The sequence below is a fragment of the Aspergillus flavus genome, chromosome 2 (genome assembly GCF_009017415.1).
Source record: "Aspergillus flavus chromosome 2, complete sequence".
NCBI classification, from domain to species: Eukaryota; Fungi; Ascomycota; class Eurotiomycetes; order Eurotiales; family Aspergillaceae; genus Aspergillus; species Aspergillus flavus.
Window position 1 is genome coordinate 2304448 of NC_092409.1, and position 20097 is coordinate 2324544.

A 20097-nucleotide genomic window follows, 5' to 3' on the forward strand; every position below is an offset into this window, starting at 1 on the left:
ATTAAGGGAATATCTACGGAAGCGCTGCCCGGGGTATATAATAAGCCAACCTAAGAACGAACAAGGACGTCTATCCGATTACTTCGCTCGTGTGTCCAAGGAAAGTCGATCCGCCTGTTCCAGCCGGACGGCCGACTTCAGCTGCTCACGGAGCCCAAACAGATGCTGCGACGCGGTCTTCATCATCTCCTGGTTACCTCCATCCTGGACAGCAATAGAGGCCTGTAAGACATAGCTTCCGGTTTTTTCCAGCGGAGACATCTGCTGAAAAGGAGGTAACTGTCGCCGCGGTTCATGTGATCCAGAGCTCTCTGCAGGATAATGCAGAACTCGATGTAGGTAAATGACGATATCATTCAGAATAAAGACATCCCCCTCTACCACGTACTCCGTGACAAAACTGGCCGGGTCATCAGTAAACGTAATCAATCGCACCACTAGCTGATCCTTAGTATACTGACCTATACCCCCAGGCGTTCATAGGGGTGGTAATATCGCCCTTGGGCAAACTAGCGCTGGCCATCAGCCGGGTGGTCACGGCGGAACGAGTCCCCGCCTCGGGGATATCTCTAAACTCCAGCTTCCAGGGTTGATTCTCATAACTGTAAGGGTGGTACTCAAAGTTTGTACCAGTATCAGTTCCAGACATGGGCGCATCAGGGTCACCCGATGAGGCAGCGGAAGATTGGGCACCAAAGTCGGCCTCGGAAACCGGTCCGACCACTTGTGTATAGAACATGCCACCGTTCAGCATCTTATTCAGACGCTGCATTTCATTGCCTTGCAAGTCTTGACTGGCACCCACACGGGTATTGATCAGCCCTGGTTTCCGATAGGCCTTGAAGATCAGACGCCTCTCTAAGCGGTGACGGGGCTGCATGGCCGTCAACCCGGCCAGCTGTTGTAGCAGCTCATGGTGCTGGTGCGCGGGGACCGAGGCGAAGAGCAGTAGCTCATGCATAATCACAAGAGGGAAATCAACTGTCAAGACCACCGCCCGAATCGGAGTTAAAATCGCAAGGTTTGGGAGAGCTCCGCCAGTGAGGTGGTCGGAGTGGTGAGGAGCCGAGAGGGTCAGAGCGGGCGAACCCGGAATTGGAATTGGCCCAAGCTTCCCACGCTTTTCCGAGCGGGACACACACAATTCGTAATTAATATTTTTCTTTTTACCTTTTAGGTGAGAGGCAATACCAATCAATACGGTTCCATGTATTTAATGGTATCGTCCGATAATGGAGGGTCAAAAAGTCTGGTACTCTTTTGGGTATCAAAAGGGAAATGAATCCCGTGAGGAGAACAAAAGGACGTAAAAGTTGGAGAAGACGATGTGAATCGAAAAGTTGCTTATTTTAGTAAGGACTAGTCACAGAGGTGAACTGGTAAGCTGCAAGGCCTTTTCCTCGGGGTGCGGGGAACGAGTTCCGAGAGCGTCAGAGATAAATAATCGAGGAATGTGGTCTGATGAGGGGAAGATGGAGGCGCAAGATGTATCGCCGACGGTGCAGGGTTCATGAGGAGTTGCATAAGCTTAGGTCACTGAGCACCTGTCAGGGACGAAAAAACGGCTTCACCGGCACGACGGCTTGGGAAAAGATCGGACCCGAGAGGCAATAGTGTTCTGGGGAAGGAAGATTATCAACGACCGACTATTGCATGATTTGAGATCATCGCCGAATGATCTTCTGTCATTGGCAGGTCATCCCACCGGTTTTAGTTTGGGGAAGGAAGCCCTTAGTCTCTTTTTCTGTCGGCAATCGAGGTATGTACGGAGTATGGGATGGATGTGACCATGTACATGGATTAGTAAGTATAGTACGCCGTACCTTACTAGTCGGTACACGACGGAAGCCGTGGTACATAGAGGGAACCACGCATTGTCGGTATTCCTCTGGTAACTCCGAGTCAAAAATTACCATACGACCTACTAATTTCCTACAGTAATCCTTCTCCGGACCACCAAGGAGCTTATCAATTACACCTGCGCTCCGGTACTACGCTAATTCTGCCCTCGCTTCCGCTCCGACGCCGAACGCTCTCCCAAGCCTTTTTCTACTCCTCCTCCCTCCTTTGTCCTCCCACTTTCCTCTTCTCTTTTTCTCTTCACCCTCGCGTCCAGTCTTCCAGTCTTTCGACCACTGTATATAATACTCTCGTTGCATCTCCGAGACCTTTTCGAAGACAATTCCAGGAGACTGTCAAAATTAGATTATACTCAACGGCACAACTTTAATAATTACCTATCTTGGTCGCGTCGGGCAATAGCGGAACCCCCCAATTCTCGCGCAATCTCTTCGCCTCAACCAAAATTTTTTCCTTCTGAACAATCTTGATCTCTCTCTTACACCATATATTCAAAATGCACGCCACTGCTGCTCTCCGCTCCGCTGCCCGGACTCCTCTTATTCGGTTCCTTGGCCGTCGCTCGGTGCCTCGTATGTGCCTCTATCCCTTCCCAATCGCGGGTAAAAAGAGCAATTGAGCCGAGACTAACGCAAATCCATCCAGAATCTATTGACCACACTCCTCGCCCTCACCCCGCCTCTCCTTCAGGCGCCCTCCCCGACTCGTTCGCTGCTTACCGTGTCAAGGCCCAGCAGCACGGCCCTCTGAGCCGTGGCTCGTTCGTTGAGGGCGCGATCGGCCGTAGCTCGGGCTCCTCTCTGGGCCCCGTTCAGCCCAAGCAGGGAGAATACTTCGACCGTGCCGAGCTCCCTCCTCGGTTCCAGCGTCTTCCGTGGAGCCAGGCTGAGATTGAAGCTATCGAGACCGGTGGTGCTAGTCTCTTCGCTTAAGCCCTCTTTTGTGTACATGAATGAGGGATGATGCAATGAAGACGATTACAACGATAAAAGTGAGATGATTGGGGTACTCGCTTGTTTGGAGGGTCACTGTTGAACGGAGACACGACGCAAGTAGCTCTCCGATGTCTTCGATGCGATACGAAGAACATCCGGATAGCCCGTGGGGCTGGGTTAATCTCACGTCGTCGTGGACCCTAACATCATTAGTCGACGGGGGTGGGAAGCTTTGCACCTGATGGGTCCAGGAGAATCTACATCAGGGGAATCTCGGGCCGACCCCTGCTATTTTTCTTTGATATCATTTATTCGTACCATGGCGCTGGTGGTTGTTACTTCTTCCTTAGCGGTTTTTATTTTTTCTGGCGTGGTATATGGGGTGTTATCGTCTTGACGTCGGGTTGCGGAATGTTCAGGTTTACAAACATTCGTGCATAGATGGTTTCATTTGTTGCTAAGACTTTGGTCCTCAAGGAGGACAAAGTGTTAGATGGATTCTTAAATCATAGATTCCAATAACTCCAAAACTTTCAAATATCTTCCATTTCATAGAACTATGCGAATAGGCTAGTCCTAATGGCGTGTTCGACAGTGCATTAGGGTCCACTAATCAACCCCACGACGTAGCCAAATAGAATAGCAGTAAAACGCTTGCATTTCCTTTCGCCTTCCATCCCAACTTCAATGTACTCGTCAGGTTGTGGTTGAATAAATATCCTCTAGCTACTTCCCCATATCCCGCACGATGCCAATGTGATCTTCCTGCAAACTCTTAGGTCTCAAATCGATTTCGAGTTGATTCGTTGAATAGCCCGAGGCTGAACATAAGACCAAAGGTCCACAGGCCACGATTGACAGAGCATTCCTGTCTGCTTTCAAAATAAAGCATCCATATCGACCATAGGCTCTAGAAACCCGACCACTCCGTTGACCTTGACCGGTATCCCACCATCGGCTAGATATTGGAGGGAAATCGCGATCAAGTTCCGTGTGTGAGGCCATCAATACTTTACAGGCGATTCTAAAATCTTCGCTTGTGTAAGATATTCTAAGTACCTCGAAGCGCCATCGATCAGATACAGGTATCTCGGGGCTAATAGGCACCCTTTGCTGGTGAGGTACGGTGCGGGGTGATCAGGAAGTTTTAGCAAAGATTTTGCTGCTCCGATCACATCAGAAACTTTCTGCGTCTCGAGGAACTAAGGGCGAATATGAAGCGTTAGCACTAGTTCAACGGATATCAGCTATTAGGTCGCTGTCATACTCGTCCCACATTATATTCCTTGTGGCCATAGTGGACGGTGACCTCCATCGTGTAAGGATCCACCCTGTAAGGTAAGAATCTGTGGTAATGTTTGAAGAAAACAGATGGTGGTATCGAGGGATTGATATTGGGGAATATGCTTGGTGCCTTGGGTTATGAAATGGAGAAAAAGGTCAAGCGAAGGAGATGATCAAGGGAAATAGAAAGTAGGGGAGCTCAGTGAGTTGAGTTAGATATCTAAGCTCCTGGCTGTTTGATGCTTATATTCATTTAGTCTGGTCCTCACTTATAAGAGCCTAGGACGGAGCCTTTACCTTTGGTAGGTAGGGTTAAAGTCAATGGGATTATGACTTGAACCTCACACAACTCAGCACATCTATTATGTGGTTCATTGCAGTTATATCACTCAGAGCTCATTGGGATGGCACTCTACGCTTATTGCTAATAAGGATAGCAGTCTCTGTAACGCTTTGGAAATCACTTTACTTAATACAGGGCTGTGTTGAGTGAAAAATAGGTGAATATAGCCCGATTCATCACTGATGGACGCAGTATGATACCTCGCTGTAGTAGTCGCTGATATCACATCACCAAGTGCGCAATAATCCCCTTTAGTGCTTCAGAGACCCATACCTCATATTCTGATATTCGCTCCCTAAAAGCAGAGGTACTGTATCTTTTCACGTCGTCTTCATCCAAGCACTCCCCGATACAATATCAGGCTTCATTGGAGGTCATCTTTAGCTTTGGTCTAGCGAATAACCTTAGGAAGACAACACTGTACACGTTTCAAGAATTAGTACTCTAATGAAGATAACATTCCCTAACCACGGTAGTTTATGATGAGCTCTGCGCAGTTACAACTACTGGAGTCGAGAAGGTGGCGGCCAGATCCCATCTCCTTCCCTGGTTGCATCCGTGGCCGCATGCAACCTGCTCAGCTCTGACGTATAACGATAGGGCTTCCGTCTCGCCTCGCCCTGGAGATCGCGCTGGACCAGTCGCGCAAACAATGTGGGGGCGATATGCTTAATATCGACTTTAAGAGGTGGTAAAACCCCAGGTTGAGCTCCAGTAGTAGTCCCAGTCTCATATTCAGGCTTAGATTCGGGCTCAGCTAACCAGAGATACGGCCTTGCTGTCTCACGCGAGTCGAACGCCTCCTTATCCACATAGAGGAAGGCGTCGCGTCGAAAGCCGATTGGAATCTCATTATTTGCGAGCATTGTACTAAATCTGGTCCGTAGTGCACTCGGGTCCAAGTCGTTATTATGGCTACCTGGAACAACCACCCAGTGCAAGGTGAACCGGTTTCTCGTCTCGTCCTTGATCAGCGAGACTGAATAGTGTAATCCATGGTAAATAGCCGTTCCGATCTGGGATTTATACTCCGAAAGACGATCTACTCCTCCTCCTCCTCCTCCTCCTCCTCCTCCTTCTTCTTCTTCTTTCTGGTAGAATGCCACAAGACCGAAGCGAGCCCCCGCTTCACCGGGGTTCTGACCACCTGAACTAGAATCGCCCGCTGAAGTTGAACTGGATTGCAGTTCGTGCTCCTGCCAAGGAACCTTCATCGCAACCTGAATATTCCTAATATCGTCATTGCTCAGCGCCTTCGCCGCCGCCAGTTGCACCGCTGTCCATCGCTGCCGAACCCTCTGCGCCACCTCTATAGCAGCCCGGACATCCTCCGTCCTCGCCGCCTCCATAGCTCGAGCCTTGAGCTCCCGATCTTCGGGACTGAGGCGCGCCACCTCGGACAGGATGCGGCCCGATTGTCCTTGGACTACGCCGGCCGTTAGGAGCCTAGCCTCTTCATTGCTCAGGCCGAGGCTAAGGTCATTATTGTTGTTGTCGTTATTATTGCTGTTGATGGCTTTGGCGATTAGCTCGTCCATGGACAGCCCGCAGGCATTTTGACACAGGGTGTTTTCCTCCTCTGGTAGGGGGCGATGAGTGACAAGTCGGCGTTCTTGATCTGTTAGTGAGAAGGGGTCGGATATGGCGCGCTTATAGAGGGTGCGAGTCGACTCGTCTAGGGTTAAAGGAGTCCTGTCTGCGTTTATACCGAAGAGGTTGGTCTCTCCAGCACCTATGGGGAAAGACATGTAGACAGGTTGAATGAATGTTCAAAGAAGAAGAGGATTGACAGATTGGATGATTTGTGAACGGATATATAGGTGTAGCGAGTCCTTGCCGTGTTCCAGCAGGCTCAGTCTTTGCATATCCTTCATTGGCCTCCGACATGGAGGTAGAGATTTCTACCGAGCTCAAGGACCCATACTCGTGAGAAAACCAAATCCATTCCAATCTATCCCTAAAACAGTCTAATCAATTGCAAAAAGAGTTTTGCACGTTCGTGGTCAGTTTTAATTTGAGCATAAGTTAGTTAACTAAGGGCTCAGAAGATGACTAAGGAGCAACCACGTTTCCTAAATGACATACAAGCCTCAACCACTACTTAACAACATCTAATCGCATCGGTTCCTTTCCAGTCAATATCTGAGTCAAGAGATCAAGCATGGCTTCAGATGCCAACGACACAATCACTTTCACTGAAGTGGACGAGGTCAACAACCCTACTGCTACTTACATCTACTCTGGAGTTGTGGATCAGTCGACGCATCTCTCCCATCATGATAAGAATAATAGCAAGCCCACAGGGCGACTGGATGTGATAGTATGTATCTATTTTTTGTTTAATTTGAATTTCAGTTATCTGTATAGACGTTGGATGTATAGTGGACTCGAGAGCACCTCAAGTTCAATGGAAAATCAATCCCACGTTCCCATGAATACTATCACCACCACCCTTTATAGAATTATATGACTCCATTGAACTGCCTGGGATATCTCATTCTATGCCAACACCGAACATTGTATTATGCACTCAATTGACAACGTACAGCACCCCTCCTCCAAGCCCCAATCATGGTCTCTATCCTCTCTCACAAGCCTCCTGGTCGAGGTGTTTCTCCCTGCTGGATACCCCCACAGTGTCAGTGATGATTATGTTCCGTAGGTTATTTCGTACCCTGATCATTTTCTATGTGCAATTATAATATGAGCACCGCTGATATGAATTGCAGGTACCAAATCTTTGTAAGTGTCACATTGTTTATAGCCATTCGTGATTACCTCGTAGCCAACAGCGGGTCTGAATATGTCTCCTCAACGGTGTCTTTTCACCAAACAACGGATCACGAGCGTGACTAACTCATTAACGCTCAAGGACTCGCTCCAAGCGTTCAGTAGTTCTATTGCCGGCCTCCTGTCTTCGAGGGCAGTACTACAAGGTGATGATATTGCCCCTTCGTCAAGGACTACGGCGGCTTTATTAACGGTCATCAAACAGGTGTTGGAGTGGGCAATGCGGATGCTTCCCCGACAGCTGCCCTTCTGCTTCACATTCTTCAAGACACATCTGGCCGAATTTCAACCATTCTGTTTGCGCATAGGGTTGGCACTGCTCTGGAGCCAGAATGTAAAATGTACCGCCTTGCTGCCGATGTTTTCAACGATGCTGCCATGATTCTGGACTGTCTTTCCCCGATGATCCCAGCAGGATTTGGTCGGGTGACGGTTCTCAGCACAGCAGGTGTGTTACGAGCTCTGTGTGGCGTTGCAGGAGGAAGCTCCAAGGCGAGTCTGAGTGCGCATTTCTCTCGGTGGGGGAATCTCGCAGAAGTCAACGCCGTACGTTTCGCTCATCTTGTTTAAGGCTATACCAAGCACTGATTTCCTTCCCAGAAAGACTCGTCCCAAGAAACTATCATTTCCCTTATTGGGATGCTGGTAAGATTTGTTTCAACATTCCCTTGCGCGGTGCCAGGCTGACGAAGCGCAGGTTGGATCCTTCGTCGTATCTCGGGTTACGAGCTACACCGCAACCTGGATCTCACTAGTGATGCTTCTTACCATGCATCTGAGTCTCAATTACGCGGCTGTCCGCTCCGTGCAGATGACCAGTCTAAACCGACAACGAGCAAACATCGTCTTCTCAACACTACTAAACTCCGACACGGACCTTGACATTGCGAACTTCAATCCCACCCACGAAACTCACCCAACCCCCAAGCATAGCAAAGCAACACAATCCCAGAAACAATGGCAGATACCAACCCCAGCCCAAGTCTCCAAGCAAGAGAAGATCTTCGAGACGGACGGCATCCTAAGATGGGTCTCTGCCCCATCAACACAACACAAACTAGGCACCTGCCGTATCGGAGTCTCACTCGAACAATTCCTCGCCCCATCCTCGACACGCACGGGATCCGGCTCCCTCAAAACATCAACCCCCATGTCCGACCTTTCCTCCCTCTTTAAATCAGAAGACTACCTGTTATTCCTGCACCGTAACCGCCAATCCTGGGACGCAAGAATCCTCCTGAAGACGAGTAGCACGACCCAAACGCAGCTAAAAGCCTGGATGCACGTATTACTGGCTGCACGAGTGCTATGCTCGTCCGCAAAGGAGATGCGGACACAGGAGATAGAGTATATCATGGACACGATCTCCAAGACATTGACTTTCCTAAACGATGGCTCTCGGACGGATCAGTACATGTCAGCTCTAACAGAGGCAGGATGGGATCTGAACGTTGCTGCATTAGAGACAAGGTCTGGACGGCGGATTGCTTGTACTTAACTACCATATATAAACCGGTAGAAATATATATTCCATCCATTATTCTCCATGTGCAGACCTCAACATCACACACAGTCATGATCCCTATACAAGCCATTCAGCACGCAAAGCACAAACTACAAAAGAAAATACATCCAAATGAGACTCCTCATACCAAACCTAGATAGAAACCACCCGACCACCACGAAACCCCAACATATTAATTCAAAAGAAGATACATAACAAGCACAAGAGTGACCAACACCATCACTCAGGATAGGCAAAGACAAAAAGATAAAAAGGAAAGGTCGTGCCCGGGATCGAACCGGGATTACAGGAATCAGAATCCTGGGTGCTAACCATTACACTACACAACCGCTGGTTGATGGAAGGATGTCTCTTATTATAATCTACAGCTAAAGTTTAACCTTGTACAGCTACATCCAATTCCATCTTACAGTGATCGACAGAGTGTGTTTCCCCAGGTCCGGACAATAAGTTGTGGATCTTCATCTGTACCTGGTGACGACAGTGCATGGCGGTAGGTGACTTGAAAATAACCCGTCCCATACTTGGCGATTACTTGCATCCGTGACTAGAACATGTAAGGAATACGGAGGTGACTTGACTTCTTGCTCGCGTTTAAGGTTGGCAGGCTGATATCTTTCAAGGTTGTGGCAGGAGTTTGCTTTAATCAAGGCATCTGTTTAAGGTCTGCAGGATGTGGAGTAGTCCTCATGACTAGTGTTTAGATAGTTTCTTGCACATACAATGTGAAAAATAAGGTTGCTCAAAGAACCCATGGGTATCTCTCGTTAAATGTCAATGCTAAGTCATACATGGAAGAGTGTAGATAATGCAGCCAGTCCGATGCAGCCAACAATCATGCCGGACATAACAATAGCAGGTATGCGTCAAAATTAAACAAAGGGCGAAAATCCCCAATCGCCCGGAGAAACCAACACAGTAACGCCTCACAAATGACCGCCCATCCGTTTTGGGACCATATTCTATCTGATTTTGAAACATAACAAAGGAAATGCTCGCTCACTGCATAATCACACAAAACGCCTGCTATGACAATGCTCCCAAAATAAACCAATGCACCATGCATTACACCGTCAACTCATGTCCAAGTCAATGCGAATGAGGCTCAATAACCAAGAAATCAATCATCGGATGCAGTTCAAAAAAATGCAAACCAGGTCGTGTCGTTCTATCACATGTTGAAAGGGGGGAAAAGATAGTGGGGGGGGTTTAGGGGTTACTATGACCACTAACCCCGCGATGTAGATGTCGGTCGTAGTGTAGTGCCACAGGCACAGATCAGGTGGAAGAGATGTTGAATGAAGTGACACATGGCGAGTCATTCGTCCGTGCCAGACAGTTTATTGCTCCCCGAGCTCCCGGTAGTCGAACGCTTCTTGAAGCCCAGTTTCATCCCCATTTTCTTCCATGGGTTATCGGTGCGCTGCTTCGGGCTGTGAGCCAGATGCAGACCGTGGGCATCACTGGATGGAGGCGTCGTCGGGGGAGTCATCGGTTCGCTGGTGCTCATGGATTGTAGACTGCCAGAGTCGTCCGTCAGGCCAGCCGAGCAGTCACCACTGCCGCTCGAAGTGTGACTGGAATGCCGGTGGCTGGATTTGCCCATAGAAGTCATGGCACTGAGGGAGAAGTTTGAGCGGCCGGAGTGGCTGGACGAGTAAGTCGGAGAACCAAAATCTTTCGAAGATCGTGGGGACAGTCGCCGTCCCTTCGAACGGGCGCGCTTCATGGCGTGTTCATCGAGACCCGGCCCGGCAACCACCGTTACCCCATCCTCCTGCGGAAATAGCGGCTCTGCCAGCGGTACAACCTGGGCGCTAGCGGAGTGGGCATTCAGAAAGGGCAAGAAGATCGACTCTTCCATCAATTCGTGAACGAGTTTCACGGCGGCATCGAGGGTCTCGGGCAGCGGGGGGGTGGTCGAGTTAGCCTGTCGAAGGATATCGTCGCGGACTTCACTGGAGACATTGATCTCGCGGGGGGATCCGGGCATGATGTAGGCCGTCAGAAGTCGCTGCCAAAGCATCCGCAGATGTTGGCTTTCCGGACATTCGGTGCCGATCGGGTATTCACCCAATTGCTGGCTGAGTGCCTCGTACGTTTCCCGGTACCGTTTCGCTTCGAGGGTGAATTCCAACGTTTCCAGGCAGTGGTTTTGGGAAAGGTAGGCCATAAAAGCACTGAGGGTGTACGGAGCGGGGGCGGTGTTTGCTAGCACCTCATCCAAGGTTGGACGCATGGGACAAAATGCACCCGCCGGAACGGTCAGACTCAACGGACGTGAACCAGATAGGTCCATGTCCTCGTCTGACTCACTGTCCGAAGACGATGATGTGGGAGAGAGTTCAGGAGTGGATGTAGGAGTACTGTGCCAGAAGTGGAGAGGGGGGTATAGAGTCTTCTTTTTAAGCATCGCGTACAGCGTGCGAGGTTTTTTGGAACGTTTCAAAGTACGTTGAGCCACCCTGATTCCTCCCCAGTTTGGGATGATTCGAGATTCGGGGAGAGCCCACGGTTTGTTCCTCACGGCTTTGCAGGTACTGATAGGGCTTGTGTCCCTGACCGGAAATGACGGGTCAATGGCGAGGGGGGAGGTTTCAGCCTAGGTTGACTCAGCCGGAGCAGGCGCTTGCCAATGAGAACCGGCGGGGATGTGAGAAGCCGTGGAGACGGGATGTGTAACGAAAGAAGCCGATTCGGGGCGTTCGGAGACAGCGTCGGGAGGGATGAGGGACGCTGGAATTAAAATAGGACCAAGATAAGTGTGGGGGAGGGACGCGCCAGAGATCTCAGTGAACGAAGGGTGAGATCTGCTATCGAGGAAAAGGACTGATTAGTCGTGTGCCGTAGCCGAGATATGGATGTAACATGTAAGGAGTTCTTGGGAGAGTCTAAAATGAAGACAAAAGACAAAAGGCAAAACAGTCAGACACCCAGTATACACACACAAAGAAGGATAATGATGACGACACCGGGGAGAAGAGAGAAAGTAAGGAAAAAGAGAAGATAAGGGGAGGTTGAGTGGTTCTCAAATAATAAGAAACGAGGCAGGCGGGAAGGTGGACAGGGTGATGTGATGCTGCGGATCAGAAGCCCTTCCAGAGTTCAGAATCCTGCACGGAAGCGTCGAGCAACCGGGGGGGGGGGGGGGGGGGGATGTGGTGTATGTGTGGTTTGGGCCCACAGGTACAAGACACAGAGAGTGGGCGAGAAAGAGGGTCCCAGAGTTCCAGACACAGCATCCACGTTGGTCGGTTGAGGAGACGAGCCAAAGGATGCGAACCCACAGGCGTGTATTTCCGCCACAAATCACAGACGACTAACTTCCCGGTCGATCAAGCGCTTGGCCTATCAGGTCGAGGTTTGCGGAGATAGAGAGCCACTCAGATCCCAGGATTTGACCCGCGCGATGATGCCAATGAGAGAGAGACTGAGAGGGCACACGCTCACTAACCTTTGTTTGGTGGGTTTCTAGTTTCCTGCCTGAAAAGGAAGGACGGCAGAAGATAGAGAGTCAAAGAGAGAGGGAAAGGAAAGAAAAAAGGGACAGCGATCGAAGAAAATCGTATCGATTGAATATAGATCGATATGAAAGAAAGATCAACGAAGAAGAGGCAGAAGAAGAATTGGGGCCAAAGCAAATCAAACTAATGAACGAAGGATTGATGGTACACGCAGGCTTCCAACAGGGCAGATCACGTCATATCAGAGGTATGCGATGCTCTCAAATCGTCTCATAGGGAAATAGAAGAAAAGACTTTGGAGTCTTTTGAGTCGTGACTCTCACTCTCTCCTCTCTCCCAAACAGAAACAGGATCTGGATGCCCTTGTGGTGGAGAATCGTGAGAATGGATCGTGTGTGTCAGTGGAGGATCGAAATTGATCTCCGTCCTGGAAGTCAATCCTGGGAAAGGAAAGTGGAGGCAGAAAAAGAAAAAAGAAAAAGATAAAAAAAAAAAAAGGAAAAAGGGTGGATCCTCTTGCGAGTCGCAACTTGCAACACAGCATCTAGTGTCGTAGTTATGGTGATGGTGGAGGCACTGGAGGGAAGATTAAAAAAAAAAAAAAAAAAGAAAAAGAAAAAGAAATCCCCATCGATTCCAAAGTGGAGTCTGGCGCCTGTTTCTCAAGTTCGTCTCTCTCTCTCTCTCTATCATCCTTCTACCACACTACGTGCTGCCGAACCTTCCATTCCTTCCAGGCATGACACATTCGAGGAATGTGGACTAGAAAAAGAAAGGAAATCCCCTACGAAAGGGGGAATGAAAACTTCCAAAATCGGAATGGAACCAGGGAAAATAAGGGAATTTTTAAAAATAAACAAAAAAAAAAGTAAAAAAAAAAAAAACATCAACTCACCACAACACTGACTCAATGCGACGTTCCGCAACAGAACATCCAAAGAAGGAACCTTTGAAGTAAGGGAAAGCCGAGGGGGAAAAATTCTGCAATGTAAAGCGCTTGCAATGACAAAATGCTGCAGGTCGAAGGCTATGGAAAAAGGTAAAGAATTCCCTCGAGCAGGAAGGAGGGAGTGATATATCTCTTTTTGCTGTAGGTATGGAAGTCTGTATGGAGGGATGGGTGAGGATGTTATGGAAATCTGCATGCACCGCGTAGTAATCGATCATACAACAAATCTCATATCACTATGATACCATGATAAATCTCCGGGGGGCGGGTTTTCGAAAAGGGAAAATTCAAGACTTTCGGACCCTACAGGACTAGAACTGTTGCTTTTTGTAAGACGAGCACCTGATGCAGGAGCTTTTGGCTTATAATGTTTTAGAACAATTCCCGTTGTGGCGACAAGCCTCGTGGTGTCTGGACTCAATGGGTTTTTTATTCTAATTTAGCACCGGCGGATAATAAAATTAAAAGTAAAAGTAAATAAATCAAAAAGAAAGAAAGAAAAAACAAAAAAAAAAAAAGAAAACGAGACATTCTTCGATTCTTTTTCTATGCATTTGGGTATGAAGGATTCCCTGTCAAGATGGTACAGTACATACTGTACATACTGCTGGAGAGGTATGCACCTCCGGACATGGTAACTTCTCAACTACCCTGTCTATAGCCATGGGCCTATGACAGCTTAAGTTTAAACACTGCTACCTAGTCTACAATCCAAGATCACCTACATTAGCTTTCCATCACGACGTGTTTTCCCATCCTCGCGGACACATGGTAGCATGGCGGCGCCTCTTGAAGATTTCCAAACCTCTGGGACCTCAATCCCGACGTGTGCACATTGTATTGTATTACCCGGTGATAACCTCGAGGGAAAGAAAGTCAAAGGACTTCTCGAATCCCAAGTCAGGGAACCCGTCTCCGTCGTGATGCTCTGAAGGCGCAAGACGGCCTGACGGGTGGTGGTGCAGAGCGGAGCATCGGGCGATGATTGGACCACCCACGTCAGGATCTGCAGGAATGCCAAGAAGGCAGTGCAGCCATTCGACTCCATACGGCAGCCTGGAGGCAAGGGGGTGTTACCTTCAACAGTAGTAGTGCAGCCTGACCCGGGAAGGCTAAACTGGGTGTGTGAAAGGAAGTCAGGGAGCTCAGGCTTTTTAGTGCTGTTCATTCTCAACCGGCAAGGCGCGTCGTGATGGTGTGGATCTCGCTCTCATCTGCAAGCCCCCGAAGAGGTTTGTGGAGTGATTTGAGGGCGAGGGGCCAAGAAAACAAAGAAAGAAGGTGTCAAGGTGCATTTGCCATTTCCCCCCATCAAATCCCGTCCACTCATCACGTAACCTCCGGCTCTTTGCTCGACTCCATTCTGGCGTTTGTTTGATGACGGTAGCACCAGTCAGCATCCCTGCCTGCAGTTAGCTACCCCAAATATTTCTGCAAGGAGTGTGCAGACATGCAGAAAGCTGTCTATGTGTCGTTGTGTGGTTGAGTCAAAAAAGACAAATAGAAAGAAAACATATTTCCAATTGATTCACCGAGAACGGTCGTGATGATGAATTTCCCGACCTCTGGGTTAGGATAGATAAGCTTGCCCAAAGAAAAAAAAAGAAAATTCCATTTCCAGAACATCAACGAAGGCAAAAAGAATTCCAAAGAATGCAGGATTGCCCCAGTTTGACAGTAAGGGCAAAGCGACGCAACCTTGGAAGGGAATCTCAAGTGATCCACTAATCAGAGAGGGCTTCGGCCCGTTCAAGTACGTGGTCAACCTTCACCAGTCAGAGAGGGGGGGTGGCTTGCGTGTACATAACTCTTAACCCGCGTGGTCCTTTCGTTGGCGAGGAATCCAGCGAATGCCACAGGGTCCTTCGCGCTTCGTGTTACCACCCCCACCTTCACTTTCACGCACCCGAGCACACGTCCCTATGAGGGAAAAAAAAAAAAAAGGAAAGCGGCCAAGGCAACGTGTGTGTTGTGTTTGCTTCGGGATCATGAGATTTCTTTGTTCGGTCGAGAAGCTTGTTGGACCGCTTCCATTATTACGTTCTTGGCAAGATCCATGGGCTCGGACTGGAGCTTCTAACTGCTTTGGGCAAGACCTATCTGACAGGTAGCTTCAAGTTCCTAGATCATATCCGTATAGTATCAACTCCTCCGAAGTAAGTACTACTCTACACACACAGCGTGCAGATATTCCCCTCATCCCAGGGTTCAATGGATTGCGCGTCGTGGGGGGGGTTAAAAGGTGAGGTATTGTCCTACACCATTCTTTCTCGATGGAATGAATGAAATCCGGCCAATCCCATCGCAGAGACAGTGGACCATCTACAAAACGATAGTAACACAACAGACACAAGGACGCACAAGATCTGCCATCCCTTGCAAGATGTTCCCCTCCATAATCTGTTCAACGAACCATTAAAGAGGGACCCAGACGGGACGTGGTACGGAATACAGAATATAGAAATGGGTAGGATGAGATAACATCACGTCATAGACAGTCTGCCGTGCAACCAAAAAAAAAAAAAAAAAAAAGAGTCGTCCCTGTACATCTGCAGATCATAACGAATCCAGTCCCGAATAAGAATATGGAGGGAACCACCCAGGACCACAATTAAGAAAAAAAATTTGAATTAGAATCCGTTTCAAGTGGCAAACCGAGTCAGACAAAATTCGGGAAAGTCTGGTCTTTTTCCGCAAGGGAATGCAATCACTCGGGCATTCCGTTTTCTTCCGTGAGTGCCCTACAGGTGTCAGACAACGGGGGCCAAGCAGATAAAGCCACAAGGCTCAGCACGGTCAGATGCGGTGAAAAATTCTCGGATTCTAGAACATCTATGGAAGCCTTCGAGTTGTTCTTCAACGCCACTTCGATAGTTGTATGTCCCCTGTGTAACCCTTCAAGTACCTGGAACTAATCTTTGAATGGGCATTGAAGGCGAATTCCTTTGCGAAAATTTTTCTATTAAAACTTTGCCTCTCATCACAACATTAATTATAGAAAACAATATGACTTGGCCAGGATGACCGTCATTCTGATATAAACCAGCCATCCCTATTTCTCCCGACACATCAACAGTATCGACAACTATGTACTCCGTACAGCATCACTCAAACCAGCCATTGAACCAGATCATCAACTGCCATAGCAACCTGACGAACCAACAAGGAACCGCCCGACACCAACGGTGCTCACCGGCGTCTATAGATAGAGATTGCTCTGCCCGATATCGTCGTTGCTGAGCTCCACTATCTAACAACTTTCAAATATCCAACTTCTCGTCCCGAGCCCCCACAGAGAAGAGAAAAAAAAAATCAAATCGAACTGTGGCAAAAATTAAGGCTCTGATCGCTGGTCGGGCTATGCCGCTACTAGTATACAGAGTATAGTTCGATAGAGTAATATGTATCCACCTCGAGCCTGATTCCCAGTTTCTTTTTTTTTTTTTTCCTTTTTTTTTTACTCGCTACAGAAATTGAATTTCAATCAAATGGATCTATCCGTCTATTGGGATTAGTGCGGCTATACTCCGGATAAAGTAAGAGCAACTGTGATATTACACTACTTTACTCTAGTAAACGAACCTACAAACCCAATAGACCCATTCCACACAACGTGAAAAGATATGACCTTATCATTGGGACAAATTGATAATACGAAGTCCAAAAAGATGGAGGCAGTTTAGTTTTCCGAGGAACCGGAGTGGGGACCCCCAATGGGTAGCGGAAAAGCGCGAAAGCAACTATCTCAGGTATCTAACTATCTCTTTGTTTAGTTCGCAGTGGATCGGCCTTAGTCTTTTATCTGGGCTATCGAGAGATTCGGGTGTCTTCTTGCGAGATATCGAGGACGGTGTACGCAATCGCTAATTTGGTTCAAGCCTTAGCCGGGTGTCACTGACTCGGTTATAGTCCCTTTATTTTATTTTTATTTTTTTTTTTTTCTGGTCGCTATTTGTGCTTGGGTGAGGGTTTGGTACAGTAGTGGTGGGATGGAATAAGAATATGTATCCAATGACGGAGATTGACTTATGAAGTACTCCGTATTATCATGACTTATAGTTCGTCTAATAATAATCTCTAGTGTTCAGTCCCCTCGTAGAGACACCTACAGCATAATATAGATAGCAAAAAAAAAAAAAAAAAAAAAAAAAAAAAAAAAAAAAGCAAAGAAAATAAAAGACGCATGGACAAGCTACTCCTCCCGACACTACCTAAGGTACATGCATACTGCATAGGAGCTATCAAAAGAGCTAGTGAGAGAACTCCAGCGCATCGCTACCAATCAAGCCCCGACAGAAGAAGGTTTAGTCGCTTGCAACTGTTCCAAAAGCTCTCCCCCAAGTCAGGATCCTACTAAACAACGTATCACATCCACGTGTCATGGGGTCGCGAATCAAAAGAACACGTTGGAAACAGTTGGCGGACAACGGAGAACTAACGGTGTAGACGAGTTCTTTCTGGAATGGTGTGGATGTTCGTGCCCGTTGCGCATTGATCGCGAGAATGGGATATAAGGCAGTCCCCCGGTGTACATAGGTATCTCCCCTAATTTCCCTACGAGAAAGAAGTATGGGAGAATGGAAAACACTCACCACGCGATCATCAACTGATCGGCAATTTCTCCGTTCCGTACACCATCAACTTAAGTACACGGACATCATTTGCTCTCTCCCTCTCTCTCTCCACACGATGACTAAATGATCAACAGATGAGGGTTTCAAGAGTCCACGCAAGATAGGCCAGTCCCTCGTGACATCAATACCCTAAGGGCCGGCAAATCCACGGTTAACCAGGAGAGGGGGGGGGGACCAGCCAGAAACACGAGAGAGACCAGTCTCAGAATGTTGTGGCATGATGTTTAAAAAAGTGCCTAAGGGACGATAGTTACGCTAAAGCCGTTAGTAATCTACCTTGGACTCCATAATTCGTGCTGGTGACTCCAATCGACCAGTAACGGACCTTCTCAATCAAGATAAGTACAGGACCACTTCGTTAGCAGCGGATACATGATGGCTCACATCATTGGTCCTACAAAGGGAAAAACGACTCCTCGAGTCTAGACTAGGACTGTGGGGAGTTTAGAACAAACGAAGAGGGGAATAATGGGGACCCCATGATTCTGATCCCAGTCCGTTTAATGAGTACCCACCGAGAGGATGGATAATTAATCCTATTCATCCTGTGACGGAACTGGCCGACGAGAGAGACAGATTACCAGATGAAGGAGATCCTTCTGCACAGCACAGTCCAGCGAATGAGCATGGTACTACTCCTGCTACTCTCAAGAGACGGGGATGCTTCATACATATCTCTATCCATCTGAGGTTACATGCATGAATAATCGTCAGACTGAAGGCACATCCCCCTCAGCCAGATTGAAATACTTACAGATGGCCAGGAAGTCAGGCAAGGCCGGTGTTGCAAAGGTGAACCGAACCCATTGGAGGACGGCATTCATGTCCCACCGCATACCTCATACCTCATTCCTTCCCGTCTCCAATGACGTGAAGATGTCAAGCAATCAGGCCAGCAGACTCAGACGCGAATGAAGGACTCGGGACGATCTGCACCTGTCAACCAATGGTCATCCCCAAGCAACGTTTCTGCAGCACGGCAGACTAATCCCGGTGCTAACAGCCCATCCTGGAGTGACAGGGACAGGGACAGGGATGCCACTCTTAGTGCTGCGCTGAGATACCACCCTTCAGATCCATGTCCATGGCGTTGCCACTAGATTCGGCAGGCCGCGGTCTGCAACCTGTCACTGATCATGCACGAGTCTTGTTGATACTGGAGTAACATCCAATAGGATTACAGATATTTGCTTCATATTCAACTACTTGAAATGACTGGCCCCGTCAGCCGAGCGGGTAACTGAATTGAACATCACTTGTTTGGTATAATTACTCTACGCTATCATAGTCTGTCTTATACACTGGCAGAGCGGATCAGCCCCAATGCAACAAATCAAAGAATGCTATCTTGAACCCACACGATCAACTCGCTGCTCAAACACATATTGAAACAAACAGTAGATTTAACGAGGAACGGAATGATACAAGACGTTGCCTCTCTGGCTCCCTTCGATCCTGCAACAACCCGACTGGCGAGTGCGACAAGATCGGCAGTAAAGCACATCGATCTCGTCTAAGGGGCATGGGATTGGGTCATAGTTGATCAATCCACTCCTTGTTTTGGCTTTTTGCTCACAATGGCAAAGGTATAGACAAGTACAAATCCAACCAATGAGGCTACATCTGAATGATCCCCTGCAGATAAGACACAGAACGTACGCAGACAAGAAACAAAAGCAGCAGAAAAGAAAGAGAACAACAAAAGAAAAGGAAATCAAACAGCCACAGGCTGCTTCCACGTAAACTCCTTGACCGATGGACCCATTTGTCCTGCGACGTATCCCATGGGGCATATTCAAACATTTATAGTCTTAAATGCTTTGTAAATAGGTCACTGCTGGTTGAAGCGCGAGGACTCTTCCATCAGATGCCAAACGCCCTTCCGCCACGTCATTAATATTACCATCGAAGAACCAGCCACAATGAACTGAGAGCATAGAGACGGCGAGAGGTGAAAGAGGTCGAGATGGTCGGAAAAGGGATGAGGGCAGGGCAACGATATGTAATCTGAGACACAAGAATCTAGTATTAAATGGCTCACACGCCAGAATGCGAGAAAGGGAAAAAAGAAAAGGAAATCGCACAAAGCAGAATAATCGCAAAATTCGCCGTTCCGAGCCATAGCACCATGAAAAGAGTGTCGAAGATGACGAGTGTGATGAGACGTAGAGGTGTGGAATGAGGGTCGCTCCATTCGTGACCGGTCTGCTTCGAGCTGTATTACTTTTGCAGCGTCGAGATGAAACCGGACGGGCGAGCGGTGTGCTCGATCCGAAACCCATTCCATCGTTGACAGAAGAATAAGGAAAACAA

The 20097-nt window shown here is 48.2% G+C and overlaps 6 protein-coding genes and 1 non-coding gene across 7 annotated transcripts; 2 read left to right on the plus strand and 5 right to left on the minus strand.

Annotated features, from left to right (window-relative positions):
- Positions 1–78: 78 nt before the first annotated feature.
- F9C07_3114 (putative RNA polymerase II mediator complex subunit Srb5) lies at positions 79–961 on the minus strand (the record flags this gene model as incomplete). The annotated part of the gene is made up of 2 exons (XM_071511058.1): positions 79–400; positions 462–961. 2 exons carry the CDS (start codon positions 959–961, stop codon positions 79–81), a joined length of 822 nt encoding a protein of 273 aa, XP_071363716.1.
- Positions 962–2356: 1395 nt separating this feature from the next.
- On the plus strand, positions 2357–2792 carry F9C07_3113 (uncharacterized protein; the record flags this gene model as incomplete). Its single annotated transcript, XM_041289558.1, has 2 exons — positions 2357–2432; positions 2506–2792. The coding sequence occupies 2 exons, from the start codon at positions 2357–2359 to the stop codon at positions 2790–2792; spliced, it is 363 nt and encodes a 120-aa protein (XP_041142574.1).
- Positions 2793–3806: 1014 nt separating this feature from the next.
- Positions 3807–6697, minus strand: F9C07_1216766 (uncharacterized protein). Its single transcript, XM_041284660.2, has 3 exons — positions 4696–6697; positions 4063–4638; positions 3807–3997 (listed from the first exon to the last, which is right to left on the minus strand). Exon 1 carries the CDS (start codon positions 6168–6170, stop codon positions 4926–4928), a length of 1245 nt encoding a protein of 414 aa, XP_041142575.1. The 5' UTR covers positions 6171–6697; the 3' UTR covers positions 3807–3997; positions 4063–4638; positions 4696–4925.
- Positions 6698–6946: 249 nt separating this feature from the next.
- Positions 6947–8710, plus strand: F9C07_2054243 (vitamin B6 photo-protection and homoeostasis-domain-containing protein; the record flags this gene model as incomplete). The annotated part of the gene is made up of 7 exons (XM_071508565.1): positions 6947–7080; positions 7152–7164; positions 7295–7358; positions 7418–7758; positions 7813–7857; positions 7910–8056; positions 8141–8710. The coding sequence occupies 7 exons, from the start codon at positions 6947–6949 to the stop codon at positions 8708–8710; spliced, it is 1314 nt and encodes a 437-aa protein (XP_071363717.1).
- Positions 8711–8994: 284 nt separating this feature from the next.
- On the minus strand, positions 8995–9066 carry F9C07_t21. The gene has a single exon. It is a non-coding gene; the product is annotated as a tRNA-Gln (tRNA).
- A 989-nt stretch (positions 9067–10055) lies between these two features.
- On the minus strand, positions 10056–11150 carry rgsA (regulator of G protein signaling domain protein RgsD; the record flags this gene model as incomplete). The annotated part of the gene is made up of 1 exon (XM_041284661.1): positions 10056–11150. One exon carries the CDS (start codon positions 11148–11150, stop codon positions 10056–10058), a length of 1095 nt encoding a protein of 364 aa, XP_041142577.1.
- A 6275-nt stretch (positions 11151–17425) lies between these two features.
- F9C07_3109 (uncharacterized protein) lies at positions 17426–17915 on the minus strand (the record flags this gene model as incomplete). The annotated part of the gene is made up of 3 exons (XM_071511057.1): positions 17807–17915; positions 17590–17704; positions 17426–17500 (listed from the first exon to the last, which is right to left on the minus strand). The coding sequence occupies exons 1-3, from the start codon at positions 17809–17811 to the stop codon at positions 17426–17428; spliced, it is 195 nt and encodes a 64-aa protein (XP_071363718.1). The 5' UTR covers positions 17812–17915.
- Positions 17916–20097: the final 2182 nt, after the last annotated feature.

Coding starts and splice junctions, on each gene's coding strand:
- F9C07_1216766 (XM_041284660.2), bottom strand. CDS start 6,170: ATGTCTTTCCCCATAGGTGCTGGAGAGACCAACCTCTTCGGTATAAAC.